This window comes from Dendropsophus ebraccatus, chromosome 3 (assembly GCF_027789765.1).
Source record: "Dendropsophus ebraccatus isolate aDenEbr1 chromosome 3, aDenEbr1.pat, whole genome shotgun sequence".
In the NCBI taxonomy this organism is placed as follows: Eukaryota; Metazoa; Chordata; class Amphibia; order Anura; family Hylidae; genus Dendropsophus; species Dendropsophus ebraccatus.
The window spans coordinates 95186871-95201349 of NC_091456.1; the positions used below are offsets into that span (position 1 = coordinate 95186871).

At 44.2% G+C, this 14479-nt stretch overlaps 1 protein-coding gene across 2 annotated transcripts in view; it reads right to left on the bottom strand.

Moving 5' to 3' along the window:
• The window catches only part of SLC25A42 (solute carrier family 25 member 42), a 50666-nt gene that overhangs the window by 3259 nt on the left and 32928 nt on the right, over nt 1-14479 (bottom strand). For both annotated transcript variants that reach the window (XM_069962253.1, XM_069962252.1), the window contains exons 6-7: nt 10933-11049; nt 6246-6397 (exon numbers count right to left, since the gene is read on the bottom strand). In XM_069962253.1, coding sequence (XP_069818354.1) covers nt 6246-6397; nt 10933-11049 — 269 coding nt within the window. The remainder of the gene's footprint in view (nt 1-6245; nt 6398-10932; nt 11050-14479) is intronic.

A 14479-nucleotide genomic window follows, 5' to 3' on the forward strand; every position in this document is an offset into this window, starting at 1 on the left:
TATCAGCCGGTTGCCTTTGAAGTCTCTGCCACTCCACTCTGGTAGAAAATTCCCAGGACAGGATTGGATCCAGCTTTTCTAGGGACCCAGTTTCCCAGGTCTGGATACAGCTTTTCCAAGCACCCAGAAAGGTGCGGCATGGAATTCAAAGACGGGTGGCTGACAAGCTGACTTCCGAGGCTAGTGGTTCGCTAGTACTGTAAATTCGCTCGTCCCTAGTTATAAACAGCTTTATCTCTTCTGAAGCCTTTCAACAAGATGTTGCAGTGCATCTGTGGGAGGTTTTACCCATTTATCCAGAAAAGCATTTGTGAGGTCAGACACTGATGATGAATGAGAGTGTCTGACCCATGATCTCTGTTTTAGTTCATCCTAAGGGCCAATTCACACTGAGGAAATCACGCGGATAACATGACGTGGATATCGTTGCTCGCTCCCCCACTTGACGTTTAGCCAGTCCCATAGTCATGACTTGTCAATTCTTTGGGCGGACGACGGAATCTGTCTGACCATAGGATGGAGTCTATGGGACAGGCGGATAGTCAAGCAGGAGCGCGTGCAGAATCCGCGGCAAGCTATCTGTGTGACTTCCTCGGTGTGCAAGGGCCCTAAAGGTGTTCAGTGTCTCTGTATGCTGAAACACTAAGATTTTCCTTCACTGAAGCTAAAAGTCCTAAGCCAACCTCTAAAAAAAACAAAAAACACTATCTAAAAGCACTACTCTTCCTTCATCAAACTTTACAGTTGGCACCAGAGGCAGATTCTAATATAGTTGGTTCAGATGGCCACCAAGGGCCCACAAGTTTCCAGGGGGCCCACAGCCTAAACCATCCATATTCCCTGCAGCCCCTGCTTCGGGAAGCCTCGTCTATTTTCCCTGTATTTATTGGCGAGTACTGCTACCTAATAAGAGATCAGAGAACAATGGGCTCACCCACTTCTCATTCCTCTTCTAGGCCACAGGCAATTTAAGACCAGCAACCTAGAAGTAAGCAGTAGTAGCAGATGCTGGTGGGAAGATATTGTCTGACAGATTCTGCGCAGATTAATTGTTACCAGTCATCATGACTACTTGATGGTCTTGTTTAACCCCTTGCCGCATTTGGACGTACCGGCACGTCCAAATCTGCATGTAGTTCCTGCAGATGGACGTGCCGGTACGTCCACGGGATGACAGGGGCGCAGGAGCTGCACTCCTGTCATCCCCGGCGGGGCCCGGCTGTCAGTGATAGACGGGCACCTGCCGCAACTGCCCGGCAGTTAACCCCTTAGTGACCGCCAATACGGCGGTCACTAATGGGCTGGCGCTGCAGTGCTTTTCATCTCCCCCCACCGTGAATCCACGGTGGGGGAGATGAAATATGTGAATCAGACCCCCCCCTAGTAGCCAGTCACTAACCCCCCTCCCCCGGCGGCCATCGGATCCAAGATGGCCGCCGCCATCGCTGTGAACAGAGTATATCTGTTCACAGCGATTGAAATGTAAAAATGAATTAAAACCCCATGCTCTCCGCCACCGGAGGTACCGGAGAGCATGGGGCAGTTATCGGGGACCCCCTGTGGGGTCCCGGAACAGGAGATCGGCGGTATATACTATATACCGCCGATCGCCTGTTCCCAGTGCAGGGATGCACTTTTTATCCCCTGTCACCATGAATGATTGGTGACAGGGGATAAAAAGTGTCAGTGTCCGTCCCCCAAGTCGCCCCCCCCCAGTCACCCCTGTCCCCCAGTCACCCCCCCTACCCCTTATATGTTACCTGATCCTGGAGCTCCTTCCTCTTCGGTGTCCAGGCTGGTTATGAAGTGCGCATGCGCTACATAACCAGCCAACTCAGAAAATTTAAAGTGACAGAGACCAATATGGTCTCTGTCAGTGAACCATGATTACTGTGATAGAAAATATCACAGTAATCATAGAAATACAGTGAACATGACTGTGTAAATGTACAAAAAGTGACAAACACAAAAAAAAAAAAACACACACTTTTTATTATAGTAATAATTGCAGTTTACTTCCAAATTACCCCTAACCCCCCAGATTACCCGTAACCACCGCAGGTTGCCCGTAACCCCCCCAGGTTGTCCGTAATCACGTCAGATTGCACGTAACCCCCCAGATTACACGTAACCACCGCACATTGCGCGTAACCACCGCACATTGCCCGTAACCACCGCACGTTGCTCGTGACCCCCTCCAGATTGTCCGTAATCACCCCAAATTACATGTACCCACCCCAGATTACCTATAAGCACTTCAGTTTATCCGTAACAATGCCAGATTGTCTGTAACCCCCCCAGGTTGCCCATAACCACCGCAGGTTGCCGTAATCATGCCAGATTACATGTAACCCCCCAGATTGCACGCAACCACCGCAGGTCGCCTCTGACCACCGCACCATGCCACTGACCACCCCAAATTGCCAATGACCCCCTCCAGATTGCCCGTAACCACGCCAGATTACAGGTACCCACCTCAGATTACCTATGAGCACTTCAGTTTATCCGTAACCACCCCAGATTGCCCGTAACCACCCCAGATTGCCCGTAACCACCTTATGTTTACCGTAACCACAGCAGGTTGCCTGTAACCACCCTAGATTGCCTGTAACCACCCCAGGTTGCCCATGACCACCCCATGTTGACCATATCCACCCCAGATTACCCGTAACCACCCCAGGTTGTCTGTAACCACAGCAGGTTGTCCGTATCCACCCCACGTTGCCCGAAACCACCCCAGGTTGCCTGTAACCACTCCAGGTTGCCTGTGACCACCCCATGTTGACCATATCCACCCCAGATTGTCTGTAACCACAGCAGGTTGTCTGTAAGCATAGCAGGTTGTCCGTATGCACCCCACGTTGCCCGTAACCACCCCAGGTTGCCTGTGACCACCCCATGTTCACCGTAACCACCCCAGTTTGTCCGTATTCACCCCAGATTACCCATAACCACCCAAGGTTGTCCATATCCACCCCAGATTACCCGGAACCACCCCAGACTGTCCGTAACCACCTTACGTTACCTGTAATCTCATTTTCTTTATTGTATTTTAGTAACTGCGCTATTCTAATAACTATTACTAGCTGCGGTTTTGCTCCAGCAAATTGGCGCTCCTTCCCTTCTTAGCCCTGCTGTGTGCCCATACAGTGGTTTATGCCCACATATGAGGTACCGCTGTACTCAGGAGAACCTGCGTTACAGATTTTGGGGTACATTTTCTCTCCTGTTCCTCGTGAAATTTTGAAATTTCAAACTAAATGAACATATTATTGGAAAAATTTGAGATTTCATTTTTACTGGCCAATTTTGAATACTTTCCTCCAATACCTGTTGGGTCAAAATGGTCACCACACACAAAGATGAATTCTTTGAGGGGTGCAGTTTCCAAAATGGGGTGTCTTATGGGGGGGGGGTTCACTCCGCTGGTACTACAGGGGCTCTGCAAACGCACCTGGCTCTCAGAAACTTCTTCAGAAAAATCTGCACTGAAAATGCTAATTGGCCCTCCTTCCCTTCTGAGCCCTGCTGTGTGCCCATACAGTGGTTTATGCCCACATATGGGGTACCGTTGTACTCAGGAGAACCTGCGTTACAGATTTTGGGGTGAACTTTCTCTCCTGTTCCTCGTGAAAATGAGAAATTTCAAACTAAAGGAATATATTATTGGAAAAATTCGCGTTTTTTATTTTTACTGTCTACTTTTGAATACTTTCCTCTAATACCTGTGGGGTCAAAATGGTCACCACACCCCAAAATGAATTCTCTGAGGGGTGCACTTTTCCAAAATGGGGTGATTTATGGGGAGATTTTACTCTGCTGGCACTACAGGGGCTCTGCAAACACACCTGGCGCTCAGAAACTTCTTCAGGAAAATGTGCATTGAAAAAGCTAATTGGCGCTCCCTTCCTTCTGGGCCCTGCTGTGTGCCCATACAGTGGTTTATGCCCACATATGAGGTACCGTTCTACTCAGGAGAACCTGCGTTATAAATTTTGCTGTAATTTTTTTCTCTTGTTCCTCGTGAAATTGAGAAATTTCAAACTAAACGAACATATTATTGGAAAAATTTGAGTTTTTCATTTTTACTGTCTACTTTTGAATACTTTCCTCTAATACATGTGGGGTCAAAATGGTCACCACACCCCAAGATAAATTCTCTGAGGGGTGCACTTTCCAAAATGGGGTAATTTATGGGGAGATTTTACTCCGCTGGCACTACAGGGGCTCTGCAAACGCATCTGGCAGCAAAATCTGCATTGAAAAAGCTAATTGGCGCTCCTTCCCTTCTGAGCCCTGCTGTGTGCCCATAGAGTGGTTTATGCCCACATATGAGGTACCTTTCTACTCAGGAGAACCTGCGTTACAAATTTTGGGGTGCTTTTTCTCTCATGTTCCTTTTTAAAATGAGAAACTTTAATCTAAACATATATATTATTGGAAAATTTTAATTTTCAATTTTTTTACGGCCTAATAGTGAATACTTTGCTCCAGCCCCTGTAGGGTTAAAATGCTCATTATACCCCAAGATTAATTCTTTAAGGTGTGTAGTTTTCAAAATGGGGTCACTTATGGGGGTTTCCAGTATACAAGCCTCCTAAATCAACTTAAAAAAAGAACTGGTCCCTAAAAAAAATCAGTTTTGGAAACTTTCACAAAAATGTGGTAATTTGCTGATAAATTTCTAAGCCCCGTAACAACCTAAAAAAGTAAAATATGTTTATGAAATGAAGCCAGAATAAAGAGGACATATCGGTAATGTGACTTAGTAACTAATTTATGTGCTACGACTTTCTTTTTTTTAGAAGCAGATAATTTCAAAGTTCATAAAATGCTAATTTTTTTAATTTTTCATGATATTTTGATGTTTTTCACAAAAAACACACAAAGTAGTGACCAAATTTTGCCACTAATATAAAGTGCCATATGTGACGAAAAAAACAATCTCAGAATCGCTAGCATACGTTACAGCATCACTGAGATATAAGCGCATAAAGTGAGACAGGTCAGATTTTGAAAAATGAGCCTGGTCATTAAGGCCCAAATAGGCTTAGTCTTGAAGGGGTTAAATAGGGAAGAAGACAACAGAGGAAGACCCCAACCAGAGAAAACATCACTTGCGTACACAAGTAACTGTGATCTAATTATATGACCACTGTATGGAGGTAAAAATGGTATGCATACAGTATGTTATTTGGTGGTGGTAATATATGGTCATGGTACTGTGATATTATCTGTTCCCTGTAAATTGTTTATGAAAATATCTAGCGTGCCTGCTTCTGTATGAACTATACACATGGCATGGGGGACTTAAGTTTTGCAAACAGCCATGGTATAGCTATTATGCAACAGGTTGGCACAATGCAGTCTGATGGGTAACATTCCCCTGGCATGTGTGGCTTGCCACACCACAAAACGCAGTTCCACTGTCCCAGATTCCACTGGCAGTCTGCTTCACAACACTTCATCCAACACTTGGTTACTTAGGTGACAATATATTTGCATACAGTTCTTAATATTAACTAGGGTGACTAAAGATAGTAGAAGCGGTATGCATTCCATACAATGGGATTATCCCCCAGGGGACATGTAAGGCTTGGAAACCATTAGACAATGCATATAGCCTTGCATTATATAAAAAATTTGTAGAAGGCATTCAACAAGGAAAGGATATGATTTTTCATCTAAAGCTTCCCATACACTTTAGGATGCACAGCCAGGAGAAAATGTTTTTAATGGAGAGAGGGGAAAAGCCACTCCCAAATCTCATTGGCAGTGTCCCATAGAATGAAAGGACCAGGCATAACTCCAACATAAGCAACCCAGGAAGAGTCAGGACAATCCCACGTGCATTAGAAACTCAGTCAGTTCTACCAACATCATCTACTGCACATGGCAATGTGGGAGGAAGAGTTTTGCTAAAGTAAAATTATTAGCACAGTATATAAGGTTGTAGCTGAATGTTGAGGTAAAAAAAAAAAATTGATATAATAAATAAATATATAAATAAATAAATAGACAAGGTGTGGTTTGCATTATTAATAGCACTGTGTTCTATTAAAATATTGGACATAATGATAGATATTTGACAGACCTCACTAAAGTCAATGGGGTCTATTGGGAGCCATTAGTGATCAGCAAATAGTGGATCCAGCACTGCTTCTCTTTTCATTGTTCTGCTCTTAGGAGAGAGCAGAACGATGGAAATGGTTACACAGGTGTGAGCATAGTACAAGTGTACTCACCTGCATGTAACTTCTTTAGCGTCTCATAAGTGAAGAAGCTGATTCCTGCATAGGGAATGACTCCTAGAATAGTAGGATTGAATCCTCGATACAGAGATTTTAACCCTTCTTCTCTGGACATACGTATGAAAACTTGAAAAATGTTACTGTACCTGTTATATACAAAACACAATCGTTAGCTGCCAAGTAACAAAGAGCCTATGTGAAACTAATTGTAGCAATAGCTTCAAGTAGCAACCTTCACAGAAACAAACAGAAGGCACATATTTTAGGATAAGAATTATCCATCTGCAGCAGGTGTGATATAAATTAATTGAAGATGGCTTAAGGCCCTACTCCACAGAACGATTATGGGCCGTATTCAGCAATGACGGACGATAATCGTCCAGTGGAATAGAAGGCAACGATCAGCCCACATCGTTCCCGTCGACTGATCGTTGCGTCGTTTGTCTTTCAAACATGTTGAAAAACGAACTGAGATAGCAGCGATCTGCTGCAGTCGCTCCGTGGAACAGGAGCGGCGGCAGCAGACTGCCCCTAGGGCTGGGCGATATAAACGATATGCCAAAATATCGTCATCAATTTGGTTGACGATATAGATTTTTGGCATATCGTCATATCGCGATATACCACGGAGCGGTAGTGAATAAGCTTCTCACTTACCGCTCCGTGGTACCGCGCTGCAGGGCCTTCCGTTCACGCATCGTCAGCGCGCTAGCGCGCTGATGCGTGTGACGTCAGGTCTCCCAGTGCATGCTGGGAAGAAGACGCGGCCCGTCTCGCCTCGCGGACTCCATCAGCCAGCCCTGCAGGAAAGGTAAGTAGCAGAGGGGTCGGGGGCGGCAGATGGCTTGGCATGGGGCTGATGATGGCCCTGGCTGGCTGGCACATGAAATGGCTGGAAAACTGAGAGGGGAGATGACTGGCACTGTGGGGGGGGGGGGGGGGGGCTGATGACTGGCAACGGGGGGCTGATGACTGGCAACGGGGGGCTGATGGCTGGCAAGGGGGGCTGATGACTGGCAAGGCGGGTGATAACTGGCACAAGGGAGGGCTGATGGTACAGGGGAAGGCTGATGACTGGCAAGGGGGGCTGATGGCACAGGGGAGGGCTGATCACTGGCACAGGGTGGGCTGATGGCACAGGGGAAGGCTGATGACTGGCAAGGGGGGGTGATAACTGGCACAAAGGGGGCTGAAGGCATAGGGGAAGGCTGATCACTGGCACAGGGGAAGGCTGATGACTGGCAAGGGGGGGGGTGAGTATACACACAAAAAAAAATTTATATATCGTGATATATCGTTATATCGTGCATGCATCAAATTATATCGTGATATAAATTTTAGGCCATATCGCCCAGCCCTAACTGCCCCTATCCTCTATGGGCTGCCCGGACGCTCTATCGATCACCAGGGCAGCCCCCCCGCTCGCTGCAGCCACATGGAATAGCGGCGGCACCAAGGGGGAACGAGCTGATAGCACTCGTTTGCTCCTCACTGTCGGGCCTTTACACACAGGTATTCATATGTCAGTCAATAATTAATTGATTGTTTTTAGGTTTCCTTTTGTATATGGCACTCTTTACTATTTATTAAGATCAAGAAGTTGTCGTGTATGGCACAATTCAGGATTTTCCTAAAATGATCACATGGCACGTAAAAAGTATACAAGAAAATGCCAGTGAACACAAGTCGGCACATCCACAATAAAAGGTCTGTAACTATAGCCTATTACCAAAGGTTCTGGCTGGAGTGCTTAATTCCATCAGAGGAGAGAGGCCAACACTGTAAAGGTCCCCATACACCTTACACTTTTGCGGCTAGTGATTTCTTTCCTCAACAAGTAAGATGTGAGGAGTTCATCAGGAGGCTTGTGGTCATACTCCTAGGGGACTCGATGGTAGCCCAGCCAAGGAACTGGCGCCATAGATGTGAGATAGCACCACACTAACGCTGCTAACAAGATTATATAATGCTATGCCACAGAACCCCTCCCCTAACAGAGATTAACAGTTGATAAATCCAAAACATCAGATAGAATATTGACAGTGCTGAACTTACATAAAACAACTCACGCCTGTTCGCAGTTTGCGCTCCATTACAGCGATCCGCACATGCGTACTGAACTGAACCGCACGCTTGGATGTTTCCGGCGCCGCTCGGCTGACAATGCATTACAATTGTAGGAAGTGATGACCGCTGATCGCTCACCTAAGTGACATATGGTGCTTGCTGGTCACGAGCGGCACCGGAAAACATCCAAGCGTGTGGTTAAGTTCAGTACGCATGCACAGATAGCCGTGATGGAGTGCGAACTGCGAACGGCTTGTTTTATGCAAGTTCAGCACTGTCAATATTCTATCTGATGTTTTGGATTTATGAATCAACTTTTAATAACTGTTAGGGGAGGGGTTCTGTGGCATAGCATTATATAATCCTTCTAGCAGCGTTAGTCTGGTGCTGTCTCACATCTATGTATGCCTAACAAGAGAATATAGTGGGCACCACCCTGTGACCTGAGTGCTAAACCAATGCATATAAAAGCACAAAAAACTATGAAGAAAAAGCATATGCACATAAAGGTGGCACATCAAGGAAAAATCTTTATGAATTAACAATGAACAATACACACAATATATACATAACAGGAGCAGTGAAACTAGGGAGACAAGCCCTAAATGCCACTCCACATAAAAAACATTAAAATGTCATCCTAGGCCCTGCTGGCGTCCCAGCCAGGACACAACACCCCACCTGACCCTGGACACAGCACATGATCTGTGATGCAAATGAAAATCCCCAAATCTTCCTCAGGGAAGCCGGGCACGGCAGAACGCGTGGGTGTTTGCTGCTTTTGATCTTTTGGACCACATATGGTGATATTATTTCTATTGCACTTAGTATTTACAGTCACTGCATTATCCATTATTTTTGGGATAGATTTGGGGATTTTAATTTGCATCACAGATCATGTGCTGTGTCCAGTGTCTGGGACGCCAGCAGGGCCTAGGATGACATTTTAATGTTTTTAATGAGGAGTGGCATTTAGGGCTTGTCTCCCTGGTTTTACTGCTCCTGTTTTGTATGTATTGTGTGTATTGTTCATTGTTACTTAAAGTGACACTGTCAAACCGTATTTGCATTTTGACTCCTCTCCACAGGTGTAAAGGGTAAATGTTACAGCTTTCATTACTTATTTTATATTATACCTCATGGTGCTTGTTCGTTTTTATCACCTGTGGATTGGTATATTTGGGCGGGGCCTCGCGGCTTATGTGTCACATTGCTCCGCCCCTAGCGCCACTTAGCCCCCATCCGTGAAGTCATCGCCGCCTCAGCAGCCATTGGAAGGGCCAGCCTAAAGCTCTAGGCCCCACCCCCTAGATTGTCCCACACCAATGGCTGCTGAGGGGGCGGAGCTTATGTGGCGATGATGCCATGGATGGAGGCGGGGCTAAGTGGCGCTAGGGGCAGAGCGATGTGGCACATAGGCCGTGAGGACCCGCCCACATATACCAATCCACAGGTGATAAAAGACTTTTTACCAGAACAAGCACCATGAGTTGTGATATAAAATAAGTAATGAAAGCTGTAACATTTACCCTTTACACCCAGTGGCGGATTATAATGTGGGCAGCTTGGGCGGCCACCCGGGGCCCGAGGCTCCGGGGGACCCATTCCACGCCGCCCACATTAGGATGCAACAGAGCAGAGCATCACTTTCGGGGCCCAGTGGGCCCCTGAGTAATGTTCTGCCGGGCTGGGCTCGGCTCTGCTGGGCGGGCCCAGCTCCTGCCCTGACCATGTAATTGGCGCAATCCCCCGCCACCTCTACAGACCTCACTGACATCCTCTGCGCTGACGGAGGCAGCCCCCTCTCCCCCTGCGCGGATCTCACTTGCCTCTCTCTCAGACAGATCCTCTAGCAGGCCAGTGATGACGTCATCGGGCCTGCTGGAGGATCCGTGCGGTAGCTGACAGGCTGGAGAGCAGAGAAGAGAGGAAGACCTGGGCCAGGATTAGGTGAGTATATTGGTTTGTTTTTTTTTCTTTTATGTTCAGGCAATGCAGGGGGACTATGGGGGTAATGCAGGGTGTGCCCTATAGTGTGCCCCTGTCCCCTGTATTATCTGTGGTATTACATAGGACTGCAGGTGACTACTACATTATCTGTACTCAGAGATATCACAGTGTTATCTGTGGTGTTACATAGGACTGCAGGTGACTACTACATTATCTGTACTCAGAGATATCACGGTGTTATCTGTGGTGTTACATAGGACTGCAGGTGACTACTACATTATCTGTACTCAGAGATATCACGGTGTTATCTGTGGTGTTACATAGGACTGCAGGTGACTACTACATTATCTGTACTCAGAGATATCACTATGTTATCTGTCAAATGCCGCTGTGTGGCATGGTTGAGTATTATTAATACAGCACTTAATTAGGAGTATATGTTTTTAAGTGATCTTATTAAAAGTTATATTTTAGAAGGACACCATTTTTTTCTTCCAGTGATATTATTTTTGGTTGGTGTATTGCATAGTATTGTTCGCACACTGCTGTGATTGCTTAAATAAGAAACCACTTGCATGGCAAAATGTTGCTATAAATGTTAAATGTGAGTCTAATAAATATTATAGACAGAAACACTACGGCTGCTAGACAGGTGTAAACTTACATCTCCTTTGGTGTGACAGCCATACGTGCACGAACAAGATCCAGTGGGTAAGTCAACACTGTAGCCGTTGTACCTGCGAGAGATCCTGCCAGTAGGCGGGGGATAGGTGTCAAAGCACTGGTGGGGAAAAAAAAAAAAAAAAAAAAAAGACTTCTTAAATGGAAAGTGTCATCAGAAAAAGAGTTTTTGTTTAAATAATGTTTTTATTTAGGGTACCTTCACATACACCGTATCGCTGTGGATTTTATGCAGCAGATGCACAGTAGATTTGATCTAAATAATTAAACACATCATCAAATCTGCACCATCAAATCTGCTGCAGATCCTGTACGTGTAAATGCACTGTTAAGAATTTTCGTAGAAATTCTTTCTAATTTTCCCTTTTTCTATCTATACTATAAAATCTTGAAATCTTGCAATTTCCTTTCTCTCCACTGGGGCTAAAACTAAGCTGAGACTGTTGTGTCCTGTTGTGTCTGTACTTAGAGGAAGCTGCTGTAAAGTGCTCTGTACAGCATTACAGCAATATGTGACACCAGTAGGTAGATCGCATCAATACAAGACAATAGCAGCTCCCTGTGCAATTACCTTTTTAAAGGTCACAGAGCACGCTCAATGATGTTTTACATTCATCTGAAAGGGACAGAATCTATCTATTGTTGTCTACGTCCATGAGTCTTGCTGTAAAGCATGTGACTAAAATGCAGGCCAGGCCCTCTTAGCTGCTGCCAGAATAGTATTGCCTCTCTCCCATCTCTCATTGAGTGGGTGGCTGGAGTTTACCACATTATCCGTATGGAGGAGATGGTAGCGAAAGATAAATACTATAATGATCAATTCAGTCGCACCTGGATTGTATGGCTGGAATTCCATGACAGGCCAGCAATGGCTACCTGGCTCCCATCTCTGTAGCAATGTGGATGGCCTTTCTTATGTCGTTGTGGTAATTTTATTCCCCACCTGCACCTCCCTTCCCTCCTATTTCTACCCCTTTCTTTTATTTATTTGTATATTATGTTTTATTATTATTTACTTGGTTATCTTATTATTTGTTTATAACCCCCCTTCTCCCCTTTTTTCTTTCTTTACTCTTTCTTATACTTGGATATCAGACTCTATGATGGTATCTAGAATTGCATACACAAATTAATTCCCATAGATGCTGGATCTTTGCATCTCTATGTTGACCCATAGGGACTGAATGTCAATCCTATGCATCTCTTTGCATCAACAACTACTATATCTCTAATTGGTCATCGTTATATGCACTTGGGCTCTGCTTAGTGATTTATTTTATGTGTATCTGTTTTTGAATTCTTCTTTTCTATAAAAAGATTTAACATATTAAAAAAACAAATGAAAAAAAATAAAACAGCCCAGGCAGCGCAACCCGCATAACAATGCACAAACAGTGAAATTAAAGTCAGAAAATAGAAACAGTTTAGAATGATCTGCAAAGGTTTTTCATGGGTAGAATGAAGGTACACATCACCTACAACATACTAGCCCTGTCGCACAGGCTTCGATAATCTGTGGCAAGTAATAGTTATACCTACCGCATATTTTAATAAAAGGGAAACTTACACATTGAAAATTCAGTCTAATCTGAAAGCATCTTGTACAACAGGAGAACAAAAAAACTATGAAACATAGTTCATGGGAAAGTAGTAGTTTTACTTGTTCATGAAGCTCTTCTTTCAATATGGACTAAGCAGTGAAGTGGCAAGTCCATCTCAGTGACTGAAAGCTCCTATACGGTAGGACTGCCTACTTAAGCCACAGAGTTATCTTGGAACTTTTCCCACAAACCTATATAAGGCTAGGTTCACACTGCGTTTTCAGCATCCGTTTAATGGATCCGGGTTTTTTTAACGGTCAAAAAAGTAGTGTTAACAGTACTTTATTGTGCGTCAAAAAAAGCATCCGTTTTGATCTATTTTTTTTTTTTTATAATGGAAGTCAATGGAAAAACTGATCAAAAACGGATGCACACAAATGCATCCATTTTTTGCAAAAAACGGATACGCTAAAAGGATGCTGAAAACGCCGTGTGAACCTAGCCTAATCAATTTGCTCAGCATTTTCGACATGTCAGGTTCGCTATATGTAACATGTGACCAAAAAGGTATTAACCCTTAGAGGACCGGGCCAATTTCAATTTTTGCATTTTTGTTTTTTCCTTAAAAGGCCATAGCACTTGCATTTTTTCACCTAGAAACCCACATGAGCCCTTATTTTTTGCATCACTAATTGTACTTTGCAATGACAGGCTTTTTTTCATAAAGTACACTGCGAAACCAGAAAAAAAAATTCAATGTGTGGTGAAATTGAACAAAAAACAAAAACAATGAATTTCTTTTATTTGAAGGGTATTTTTTTACGCTATTCACCCTGGGGTAAAACTGACTTGTTAAATTTGTTCCTCAAGTCATTAAGATTACAACGATATGTAACATGTATAACTTTTATTGTATCTGATGGCTTGTAAAAAATTCAAACCATTGTTAACAAATATATGTTCCTTAAAATCGCTCTATTCCCAGGCTTATAGCGCTTTTATCCTTTGGTCTATGGGGCTGAGTGAGGTGTAAAGTTTTTGCGCCATGATGTTTACTTTCTATCGGCACCTTGATTGCTCATATGCGACTTTTTGATCGCTTTTTATTACAATTTTTCTGGATTTGATGCGACCAAAAATGTGCACTTTTGCACTTTGGGATTTTTTTGCGCTTACGCCGTTTACCGTGCGAGATCAGGAATGTGATAAATTAATAGTTCGGGCGGTTACGCACGCGGCGATACCAAATATGTTTATTTATTTATATTTATAACCTGGAAAAAGGGGGACGATTCAAACTTTTATTGGGGGGGACTTTTTATTATTAATGACACTTTTTTTTTTTTTTACTTTTACACTTATACTTGAAGCCCCCATGGGGGACTTCTAGTATAAGCACACTGATCTCTCATTACAATCTATGCTGCATAGATCGATGAGATAGGCACTCAATTGCTTCCGGCTGCTGCGTATTCACATTTTTGTGAATACGCTGCAGTACTGCAATAAAACTCCAACATGAGTGAACACAGCCGTAATTTCACTGCACACTTCTGCACAATTAGAGAAAACCAGAATTACTTACGGTAATGATGTTTTCATAAGCCCATGACAGCACCCCTGGAGAGGACCTCCCACCGCTTGACAGGAAACCTGAGAAGATAAAAGCTGACACACCTCTCCACACCTTCAGTTCATATAAAAGTACTCCAGCGGAGCAAACATATCGTATGATAATTGATAGAAAAATAGAGGAAAAAAAAAAAAAAGAGAAATCCGTAAGGATAGGTAAGATTAATAGGGTGGGTATACCGGAGGGGTGCTGTCATGGGCTTATGAAAACATCATTACCGTAAGTAATTCTGGTTTTACCCAGACGCCCTATGACAGCACCCCTGGAGGATAAGCAAGTAAATATACGAATTAGGGTGGGACCACAGCAGAAAGAACCTTGCGCCCAAAGGATAGGTCAGAAAGTGGATTCAGTTG